The following is a 12,179-nucleotide window of genomic DNA, read 5'->3' on the forward strand; positions in this document are numbered from 1 at the left end:
GTAACATGATATACTATTGTAACAATAAGGGGGCAGGAAATAAGAAAGGACAAGTTGAAGAATATGTACATGTATTAAAATCAGCAGGGCCTGACAAAATTCATCCTAGAGTGCTTCAGCTAGTTCCTGAAGAACTCATCTTGGAAGCATTAGTGGTTTATTTGAGAACTCATGGAGGGTGCATTTGGTCCCAGAGGACTGGAGAAGGGTGAACATAGTACCTATCTTTAAAAAGGGGAGTAAAGAGGACCGCAAGTCTGTCTATATACCCGAGAAGATACTGGAACAATTTTTTAAACAATGAATTTGTTAGCACCTACATGATAATAGGGTTATAAGGAATAGCCAGCATGGATTTGTCAAGAACAAATCATGCTAAACCAATCTAATTTCCCCCTCATAGGGTTACTGGCCCATTGGATAGGGAGAAAGTGGTAGATAAGACGTATCTCGATTCTAGTAAGGCTCTTGACACTGTGCTACATGACATTCCCATCAGCGAACTAGGGAAATGTGGTCTGGATTAATTTACCATATGGCAGGTGTATAACTGAAAGACCATACTTAAGAGTAGTTATCAGTGGTTTGCTGTCAAAATAGGAGGGCTGTTAGTGGGGTCCCGCACGGGTCAGTCTTGGGTCCAGTACTAGTCAATATTTTCACTAATGACTTGGATAATGAAGTGGAGAGTATATTTATAAAATAACAATGGCCATACTGGGTCAAACCAAAGGTCCATCCAGCCCAGTATCCTGTCTACTGACAGTGGTCAATGCCAGGTGCCCCAGAGGAATGAACCTAACAGGTAATGATCAAGTGATCTGTCTCCTGCCATCCATCTCCACCCTCTGACAAACAGAAGCTAGGGACACCATTCCTTACCCATCCTGGCTAATAGCTATTAATGGACTTAACCTCCATGAATTTATCCAGTTCTCTTTTAAACCCTGTTATAGTCCTAGCCTTCACAACCTCCTCAGGCAAGCAGTTCCACAAGTTGACTGTGCGCTGTGTGAAGAACAACATTTTCTTTTGCTTTAAACCTGCCGCCCATTAATTTCATTTGGTGGCCCCTAGTTCTTATATTATGGGAACAAGTAAATAACTTTCTCCATACCACTCAAGATTTTATATACCTCAGTCTCATCTTTTCCAAGATGAAAAGTCCTAGCCTCTTTAATCTCTCCTCATATGGGACCTGTTCCAAACCCCTAAACATTTTAGTTGCCCTTTTCAGAACCTTTTCTAATGCCAGTATATCTTTTTTTTGAGATGAGGAGACCACATCTGTACGCAGTATTCAAGATGTGGGTGTACCATGGATTTATTAAGGGCAATAAGATGTTCTCAGTCTTATTCTTTATCCCTTTTTAATGATTCCTAACCTCTTATTTGCTTTTTTGACTGCTGCTGCACATTGCGTGGACATCTTCAGAGAACTATCCATGATGACTCCAAGATCTTTCCTAATTAGTTGTATTAGCCCCCATCATATTGTATGTATAGTTGGGGTTATTTTTTCCAATGTGCATTACTTTACATTTATCCACATTAAATTTCATTTGCCATTTTGTTGGCCAATCACTTAGTTTTGTGAAATCTTTTTGAAGTTCTTTACAGTCTGCTTTGGTCTTAACTATCTTGAGCAGTTTAGTACAGTCTGCAAACTTTGCCACCTCACTGTTTACCCCTTTCTCCAGATCATTTATGAATAAGTTGAATAGGATTGGTCTTAGGACTGACCCTTGGGGAACACTGCTAGTTACCCCTCTCCATTCTGAAAATTGCCATTTATTCCTATCCTTTGTTCCCTGTCTTTTAACCAATTCTCAGTCCATGAAAGGATCTTCCCTCTTATCCCATGACAACTTAATTTACATAAGAGTCTTTGGTGAGGGACCTTGTCAAAGGCTTTCTGGAAATCTAAGTATACTGTGTTCAGTGGATTCCCCTTTGTCCACATGTTTGTTTGCCCCCTTTCAAAGAACTCTAATCGATTAGTAAGACATGATTTCCCTTTACAGAAACCATGTTGACTTTTGCCCAACAACTTATGTTCTTCTATGTGTCTGACAATTTTATTCTTTACTATTGTTTCAACTAATTTGCCTGGTACTGACGGTAGACTTACCAGTTTGTAATTGCCGGGATCACCTCTAGAGCCCTTTTTAAATATTGGCTTTACGTTCACCATCTTCCAGTCATTGGGTACAGAAGCTGACTTAAAGGACAGGTTACAAACCATAGTTAATAGTTCTGCAATTTCATATTTGAGTTCTTTCAGAACTCTTGGGTGAATGCCATCTGGTCACGGTGACTTGTTACTGTTAAGATTCTCAATTAATTCCAAAACCTCCTCTAGTGACATTTCAATCTGTGACAATTCCTCAGATTTGTCACCTACAAAAGATGGCTCAGGTTTGGGAATCTCCCTAACATCCTTAGCCGTGAAGACTGAAGCAAAGAATTCATTTAGTTTCTCTGCAATGACTTTATCATCTTTAAGTGCTCCTTTTGTATCTCAGTCGTCCAGGGGCCCCACTGGTTGTTTAGTAGGCTTCCTGCTTCTGATCAACTCTTATAGACAACATCAAGTTGGCGGGGTTGCAGGCACTTTGGAGGAAAGGATTGGAATTCAAAGACCTTGACAAATGGAAGAATTGGCCTGAAATCAACTGATGAAATCAATAAGGACAAGTTCCAAGTACTTTACTTAGGAAGGAAAAATGAAATGCACAACTGCAAAATGGAGAATAACTGGCGAGGTGGTGGTACTGCTGAAAAGGATCTTGGGGGGTATAATGGATTACCAGTTGAATACAAGCCAACAATATGGTGCCGTTGCAAAAAAGGCAAATATAATTCTTGGACATAGAAACAGGAGTGTTATATATTTATTTAAGTGGTCGTGGTAGAGTCATAGAAGTGATATATTTTTCTCATGTGTTGGCTTTGAATTTTTCTGTTGACTTTGACATCTGTTTCAGGTATCACGTAGTCTGAGTCACGTACAGTCAGTACCAACAGTGTTTGGTGAAACATTGCTAGGGTGTACGCCTGCAACCCCTGCTAGCAAAGACCTCAGGAACCAGGGCATGCCTCAGCCAGCTAACTCGCCTCCTAATGTTGGTGCAGAAACTCCTCAGGGGTAAGTAGTGACTCTCTTTTGGGGGTTTTTTAACCTGTGGGGGGGAGGAGGAAATGCAGCAGAATAATAATTTTATACAAAGTAGACTAAATTAAGGGTGTTTTTTTTTTTCTTTTTAAAGAAATCATGGTAACTAAGCTTCCCTCCCACACCCCTCCACTGTTAGTGTGGGTGAGACATATCTAACTGATTTTTGTCAATTGCCCTGAATATATAATTACCTCTGGGTTATATTTCTGCCACTTTCCGTTGACTCAGCTTGTGACCTTAAGGAAATTGTTTAACCATCCAGTGCCTCTATTTATCCATCTGTAAAGTGGGGGATAATGCCTCGATGTATTTTGTGGCTTCATTGCTTTTAAATTACTTGGTGTGTCTTAGATCTAAAATGAAAAGCACCAAAGTAGGCATATTGTAAATAAGGAGGAAGATTAGTTTACCTGTAGTTGATTGTTACAGTGAATAGAAATTATGTTCTTGGCTTGTAGATGGACTTTGATACGTTTAATTTCAGAACTCTATTGAGTTACAGACCTGGCAAGGGGGGAGTTTTCTTATGTTCATTCTACCCTTCTCCAATGACAAGTTACAATTGTTTCCACTTTTCTAGGGTGCATCTTAAAGATAAGACTGATGTAGTAAAATATACTTATATAACACTTTTTTTTTTTTATGCTGAACATAAATTCTTAAAGCACTTTACAAGCATTTTAATTTAATGAAGCTTCTAAACTCTTCTTTGACGTTAGGAAAATATTATTCCCCTTTTGCTGATCAGGAAACTGAAGTACAGAATAGTTACATGAATTGCCTATGGTCACACAGGAAGCCTCTGTAGAGTTTGAAACAGAATCCAGTTTTTTCTGACTGAGTCAGCTGTTTAGTCACAATACTGGCCTTTATGATTCAATAGTGTAGGCTTCATAGGCTGTGCCTACACTGCAAGTCACTGGTGGCAAGCTGGTAGGGCATGTATTGTTACACACTGCAGTGAAAAGCAGGCTGCGTCCACACTGTGGTAACTACATGTCAGTGAAAAGGCTCTGGCATTCTATACGTTGCTTAAAGATAGCACTGTGGGTGGGGGAGGCACAGCTTAGGCTTGTAGAGAGCAGTGTAGGATACATACCCACAGGGTTCAGGAGTGTCTTTGGACAGTGAGGCACTGCATACACTGCTGTTTATACCCATGCTAGAGGAATATTTAGTGTATGTACTCTACATACTACCATAAAGCATATGTATTGTATACATACCCTTATGGGAGTTGCGTCTCATATATGGAATGTTGCTAACTTAACTACAAATGCAAATACAGTCAAAGTGCCTTATTTTTTGGAGTAGGGGAGGAAAGAAAATTAATCAAGAGGTTTGTTCCCTGTGTGTAATCAGTCATATCTATTTTCTGACCCAAATAATCTTACTCCTGGTGGCCTGGCAGATCCAATATAGAGATGTAAAGCAGCTAGATACAATTATAGATATGATCAAAGAATCAAAAGAATTGTTATAAGTTCTGTTTGTATTGGTGAGAGCACGGAGGTGGGGATCTGGAATCTGAAAGGCTAAATTTATGGCACTATTAGTTTGAAATATATTTTGACTGAGCAAAGTAGATCTAGAACACACAAAGGTACTAAACATTTTTCAGAGTGTAACTGCACTTCAGTTCTGACTTAGTGTTCCAGGCATCAAGCTCTGCCCTGTCTCGCTGATTCTGGATTCTGTCACAATAAGAGAAGAGTGCTTCCTATAGAAAATGGCATAGTAGGAAACAAAAGATTCTCTTAAGTGCTATTTAACATTCCATTATTCAAATTTAACCTATTATTCATGCTACTTAAGATTACCGTAACTAGAAAAAAAATCTTAAGTTACTATGTGCATTTAACAGAACTCTCTGCTGAATCATTTTCACTGTTTTCCTATATATCTTAATAGAGGGTGTGTGTGTGTGTGTGTGTTTTAATTAATATGTATATGCACGCGCGTGCGCGCACATATATGGCTAGAAGGGGCCAGTAGTTCATCTAGTCTGGCATCCTGTATATCATAGATCATTAGTGTTCACTCAGTTACCCTGTATTGAGTCCAATAACTTGTTTGACTAAAGCATAACTTGCATTTAGCTACTTATCGTTTCCCATGTTTATGTAGGTCTTTCACATAGCGACTGTGGGGAGAGAAACACTATCTTTTTATAAATAGGTACCTGTAACTTCTGTGGTGGGGGAGGTACACAGTCAACAAGTTAGCACGGGAGCCCAGAAGGAACAGTAGTTATAGTATCTTAAACTCCCCTTGTGGTTTTTCATTGTTTGTGTATCTCTTTTTTTTTTAAAGTGTTTAGTATGTGAAACTTTTCTGAATTCTTAATCTTAATTGCTAGCATCCATGATTAACTTCCTATTTTACCTATGTAAACTCTGGTTCCTATGAAAAGCTTGAGAGAGTTATGGTTTGAGTTTCTCTTTAGGTCTTATTACTGCATATTGTACATTTCAGCATTTGCAAAGAGAATTCACCAGAAGAACATCCTTCTTGTCTTAATACTATGGTTAAAATGTCAAAAGAAAATCTGACGGTCTTCCATAAAGCAGAGTTTCTATCTAAAGAACAAACTAAAAATCCTAATGATCAGAATAGTAACTATACCTCTTTGAAGACCTCAAGATCGCCATCTTTGACTGACGCACACAATGAAAAACAAAGTGACTTGAAAAACGTCCACAAATCTTTTACCAAGCCAATGGCAAACTTCCCAAAGGAGCATGTTCCTATAAAATCCCCACAGGACCTAGACAATTCTTCCAGAGTAACATCCAGGCTTAATGGCACATCAGAACTGCAGAAAATCTTGGATTGTAAACCTTCAACATCTGATGCTGCTGTTAGCCTTTTCACTGGGCATGAGATTAAATTACAAAGCAGCTGCAAAGGAAACAAGGCAGAAAACTCCTTTTCTGCATGTTCCTCAGTCAGAGGGAACTCAAATGAGATTTCATGCGAGAGAAATGAAAACGAAGGTGCTAGGACTGGAAGCACCAATAATGTCTACAACAATGGCAAGTATATCTGGAGCTGTGATATCAACAGAGAATTATTGTATATAAAGTTGCTTAGAAATGTCAGAAAAATGTGTTAATAGGGTAAGGAATCTTACGAAATTGCAGTCTTGATGTCTGAGTTAGTGAAACACCTAGATTTCATTTCTAGAATAGGAACTCAAGGAGTATGATGGGGGCTCCTAAAATTTATACCCAATTTTCAGATTATGTATACAGAGTAAGTCTTGGGAAAAGATATTTAAGGTCTTGGTAGGATTAGATATGCATGTCCTAAGGAAAAAAGAATACTTTTTCATCATCGCAAATCTAATCCGAACAAAATTCTGTTACCCTACATTAGGGAAGAAGGGTTGCAAAAGTGAGTATAATTTATGAATAGGGCTCCTACTCCATGGGATAATGGGACCAAATGTTACAGCAACAATCCCTAAGTTCTAAGCAATATTAATTTATTCTACCTTTCATTTCTATCCTTCCACACTCCCACCTCCATACACACTCATACAAGTCAAGCTCATAGTTGAAAATAATTCATTGACAAAATTAGTTGATGGGTTTTTTAGCTGTGCTTTCCAGGTGGCCCAGTTACCACTCAGTAGGGTCCTGCAATGTTCTTTAGAGGAATTTTTCTCTCCTTCCCACTCTGTGTGCCAAAGAATGGGGAAGCTTGTAGCTGGATTCAGTGACTCAGCTCTATGGACCTGGGCTGCTGCACTGTCCTCCAGGCAGCTTAGCTGATCATGGAACTTGCAGTCAGACCACAGAAATCCAGCTCTGGTTCCCTGACCCCCTGTTACCTGGCTTTGTGGAACAGGTCATGTAGCAGACACTGTGACTCAATTCTCTATCTTGTGGGGAAAGGTGCAGAGCAAGCAACAATTGCAGGTGGATCCCAGCTGGGCATGAAGTCGGGGGGCAGGGGTGGAGGAGGGTGTCCTGAACACTGACTGTAGTAAAATATTGAATTCCATAATGCTTTTGAAAAATGTCTGACTGCAGCAGCAAAATTAGGGAGTCCCCGGGGATTTCACGAAGATGAATAGGGCAATTTATATCTCTCAGAAGTATTTCAGGCTCTTTGAAGGCTCAAAAAGACATTGTTACATCTATTTACATTCTGGTCCTGTGTTCAAGGTTGCAACTAGCTATTATGTCTGCAGAAACATAATTTAAAAACAAACAAAAGCTGAGGTTCTGGAATGCAGTTGTGTGGGAAGGGGTAAATTGCAGGGTTGTAACAAAAAATGGGGCCCTGACTATAACCTTATTGTCAGAAAACTTGAAAAGACGTTTATGCTCTGTAATAAGCAACCAACTTCATAATATGTTAAGATTTAATTTGAGGTATCGAGTGAAAAGTTAAAGTAACATAATAAAAGCAGCTATAGCTTTACCAGAGATGCATAGGGAAAGCGAATGTGAGTCTGAGTGACTAGTTGAAGTTGTTTTAACCTGCACTATTTTTTTTTTACTTGCAGTAATTGTTCACAGGTCAGTCTTGACAGATGCTTGTAAAGTTAAGAAGCTGCAGCAAAGTGGGGAAGCTTTTGTGCAGGATGGTTCCTGCAATAACATTGCACCTCACCTGCATAAGTGCAGGGAATGCCGCCTGGACAGCTACCGGAAAAACAAAGAGCAAAAAGACTCCGCTGTCTTTTGCAGATTCTTTCACTTCAGGAGGTTAGAGAAATTTTGAAAATATGTGGATGTTGATATTCTCAGCTGTACAAATAGATTTAAGATGACTCAATCAAAGACTTAAAAAAATAAAACTCTAAAGTTGGGCATAAATAGGCACCTGTCTGACTTTAAAAAAAAAAAAAAAAAAAAAAAAAAGTGCAGAGTGCTCAGTAGTTTCTTTAGTCTCTCTTTTAAATCTTGGCCTACAATGGCTTTGGAGATCCTATAGCCAGTCACCTCTAAGTCACTGTTTCAAATGCATCTGAGATCAATTAATAACCTTGACAGCTGTTCAGTGGCTTATGTGATAAATACTGTGTTCTCAGTGTAGGATGGATTAATTTTAAATCAAGATAATTTAAATTACCAAGTGGAAAGTCTTAATTAAAATCAGTGATTTAAATCAATGTTTTATTTTGTAATGGTCACTCTGTGGTGTGAACTCCTCCTCTCCCTCCCCCCCCCCCCCCCCAGTGCCTGATCCAGAGAGGTTGAGTCTGTTACAGCTGCCTGCTTGGGAGCCTGGCTCTTTTATCTCAAGCTGTAGAGATTCATGCTTTCAGTTCCAGAGGTTCCTCATTCAGTATCCGGGGGTGTCTGTCATGAAGGTGGTTGTCAGGAACTAGAGAAATATTTTTAAAGTACAGCTTAAATTTTGGAGTACAATTTGGAGGGAAGGTATAGGTTTTTTTTTCTGCAGAAATGCAGACTATGCAAGGTTCCTGAAAATATCCCCTCCTTTTTCAAATCCTACATAAATCTCTCCCTTTTCATGAAATCTTTCTATATTCATCTCATTCCCAATGATTTTGTCACACCTGTCCTTACTAGTTTTGTTTTTCTTGTGTTAAACTTTATGGGGCATGGACTGTATCATTCTTTTGTTGCATAAAGTGACACGTGTAGTGCTGTGTAGAGAGAGCTCACTTTGTGATCAAATTTAAAAACAAACATTGAAGTCCTAGTCTCCTTGAATGAAGATTTGGGGCTGGAAAAATCTTCCTGTTTTGTTGTTGCGTTACAGGCTTAATTTCCTGCACATCTTCTAGTGGAAGAAATATTATAGCTCTGTGAGCTCTTGGGGAGGGAGGATTGAAGGGGAGAAGTAAGAAAATTCTTTCCTGGGTATCTGGCTGGTGAAGCTTGCCCATATGCTCAGGGTTTAGCTGATGGCCATATTTGGGGTCGGGAAGGAATTTTCCTCCAGGGCAGATTGGAGAGGCCCTGGAGGTTTTTCGCCTTCCTCTGTAGCATGGGGCATGGTTGACTTGAGGGAGGCTTCTCTGCTTCTTGAAGTCTTTGAACCATGATTTAAGTTCTTCAATAGCTCAGACATGGGTGAGGTTTTTCATAGGAGTGGGTGGGTGAGATTCTGTGGCCTGCGCTGTGCAGGAGGTCGGACTAGATGATCAGAATGGTCCCTTCTGACCTTAGTATCTATGAAAAAAGTGTAACATGAGAACAAGACATCTAAGACCAATATTGCTAACTTGTAAATTAATTTCAAAGGGTGATTTAATAAAGGTGGCTTAATATTATGCCTGAAATACCTAGACTACACAAGACCACAGTTTTAAAACTAAGTAATATTAACTCATGGCTTCAAGGTAGATGCTGAGATTCAACTACATTGAGTCTTTTCAATTAGAACTTTAAAAATGGTGGTCCCATCTCCTCTGTGTGGATGTTAAAGATCCCACAGCACTCTTAATTCATGGGTAGAGTAACAGGTAGTGGTTTGTTTGGTTTTTTTGCCTTTGAACTAACTTTCTTGCCATTTTTATGCAGCATATCGAGCACTGTTGGTTACTTTTCCACCTCAGAAGCAGCTGTCTTTCACTGAGATTTCATGGATAGTTTGTAAAGGAGCCCTATTAATGAACACTTTTTTAGCATGTGACTTGTAAAGTTTTCTTTTCTTAATTTCTTTTTCTGTGTTGTCAATAGTTAAATGTTTTTCCCCTTAGATTTTCCTACTGGTAAATCTAAATACAAAACCTTCTGGAAAGTAGATGTTGTTTTGTCTACTGACCTGCTTTCCAAGTTAGCCATAATTACGTTTTATTGGTTATGTTTAAGATATTCAGTTTCCTGCTGTTAGGGTTTGAATCAAGTTTGAGCTGTGCACCATTAATACAATGAAAAATCTTTGCTACAGTCCTAAAGTGCATGTCTTGTATTGCAAATGCATTTAAGATTCTCACTAATTGGATTCTTTAGATTTCCTGGTTTAAAATGTTAAGGGCGCAACAAAAACTGAATTTCTTCCTCAGTGAGCATGGTTTAATCATGATTCTCTGACATAACAGAGAACACAATTTATCCTGATCTATACTAACCATTAAATCATATTCAGCATTGTCAGTTATCCTGTTAATTTCTTGTATGGTTGTATGCAGGTGTCTGGGTAACAGACTAGAAGAGGTGGAAATGAGCTAGTAGACAACATTTGGGTTTTTTGTTTTTGTTGTTCCCATCCTCTCTCCTCCACAGGCTGCGGTTCAATAGACATGGATTGCTGCGTGAAGAAGGTTTCTTAACGCCTGACAAGTACGACTCTGAGGCTATCAGCTTGTGGCTGCCTTTAGCAAAAAATGTTGTGGGTCTAGATCTAGACACTGCAAAGTATATTCTAGCCAACATCGGAGACCACTTCTGCCGGCTGGTGATATCTGAAAAGGAGGTCATGTCCACAATAGAACCACACAGTAAGAGCAGCTCTTCTGAAATGTAAAATTTAGGACTTTTCACTCAACTTTTCAAAATAGGTCTTCATAGCTTGTTTCCTGCATGCAAATTGATTGTATGCATTTGGTGTTGTCATTTTAAAAGCTTTATTAAATGTCTATTTTGATTCTTGGTCGTGGGAAGTAATAATATGTTTAAACTTGTGGATATGAATGTTAAGCAACTCTGTACTCTTGGACCCTTATCAGGATTCAGCTCTGCTAGTTTCCATGGTGCAGATGAGTCTTGTTCTCTGAATTGGCCTGACCGCCTCCCTTTCCAGAAAAAACCTTGAAGTGCAGTTCTGTTATAGAAAGTGATGATGTAAAAATGGTACTTTTTCTACTCTATGTATCTGCTGCCTGTGTACATTTAGTCAGATCTACTAACTTGAAGACAAAATAGGTTTTTATTGCTTTCTGTTCTTGGTAGCAATAGGGGGCTAACACAGTTGAGTGATGTAGCTTCTATTCCTTTTTGCGTATCAAGGGCCTGATCTTGCTTCCATTGAAGTCGATAATAGAACTCTCATTGTCTTCAGTGGTGCAGGATCGAGCCCCAACAGAATTTCCCTACACAGTTGCACCTTTTTGAAACTTCACTGATGGCAAAGGACTAAACGGGTGTTGAAGGGATAATTAGTTTGTGGAACCTCTACTGGTGCAGATGTGCACGAGGGAAAACTCAGCTCAAATTTCTGAATCCATGCTGAGATTATAGGGCTGACAGCTAGAAAAAACTATTCTTATTTTACCTTAAACTGAGCATACTCTTTGAAGTAGAAACCAGGAAAAGACTACAAATATAGAACCCTATGACATTTTACACTATTACTACTCAGTATAGAATTGCAGTTTAAGCAATGTCTTTTTCCTGTAGCTATAATTTGTATAGCCAGAGGTGCAGCATGGTTTAAAGGAATGGCTGCATTTTCTCTTCATACATTTATATGTGCGCATGTCAAGGTGATAGTATGCATATGATTACTCTTTATTGTGCACCTTTGACAGCCTTGTTTGCCCTCCGTCCACTAATCAGTCTTCCCAGGATTTTTTCTTACATACAAAACCTTGAATAGATTCAAACCTGCCTCTGAAGAGTTTCCTCTTCCTCCTCCAAACATGTCATTCTTCCTCTTAAAATTCTCCCCGAGATGGGGCAAGATTAACTCTTGAGCTAGTGGAGGATATTTTATACCTAACGTAATTATTTTTGAAGTACATTAATCGAAACCCATAGAGCTGCAAGTTAACTCTTTAACTTTAACTAGTCTGTCAATTACCACAGGACAAGTAGCCTGGAAACGTGCAGTTCGAGGCGTTCGAGAAATGTGTGATGTGTGTGACACCACAATATTCAACCTTCACTGGGTTTGCCCCAAGTGTGGCTTTGGAGTGTGTGTAGATTGTTACAGGATGAAAAAGAAAAGCATACATGAAGGTGAGAATGTGCAGTGTCCTGCTTTCTTAAAAATGACTTAAGTTGTTGAACTATTATGTTAATGAATGGATAGGCTTATTGTAAAGCTCTTTTTATAAACTTGTATTCTGAAATTA

At 39.0% G+C, this 12,179-nt stretch overlaps 1 protein-coding gene across 4 annotated transcripts in view; it reads left to right on the forward strand.

The window, feature by feature from the left end:
* KDM3A (lysine demethylase 3A) overlaps positions 1-12,179 on the forward strand; it is a 46,027-nt gene that overhangs the window by 16,352 nt on the left and 17,496 nt on the right. For all 4 annotated transcript variants that reach the window (XR_006280611.1, XM_038400155.2, XM_043512711.1 and 1 more), the window contains 5 exons: positions 2,988-3,148; positions 5,654-6,213; positions 7,695-7,896; positions 10,390-10,604; positions 11,911-12,063. Coding sequence is in view for 3 of the 4 variants with exons in the window: in XM_038400155.2 (XP_038256083.1) it covers positions 2,988-3,148; positions 5,654-6,213; positions 7,695-7,896; positions 10,390-10,604; positions 11,911-12,063 (1,291 nt within the window). In the remaining variant the exon portion in view is untranslated. The remainder of the gene's footprint in view (positions 1-2,987; positions 3,149-5,653; positions 6,214-7,694; positions 7,897-10,389; positions 10,605-11,910; positions 12,064-12,179) is intronic.

Source organism: Dermochelys coriacea, chromosome 4 (assembly GCF_009764565.3).
Source record: "Dermochelys coriacea isolate rDerCor1 chromosome 4, rDerCor1.pri.v4, whole genome shotgun sequence".
Lineage (NCBI taxonomy): Eukaryota > Metazoa > Chordata > Testudines > Dermochelyidae > Dermochelys > Dermochelys coriacea.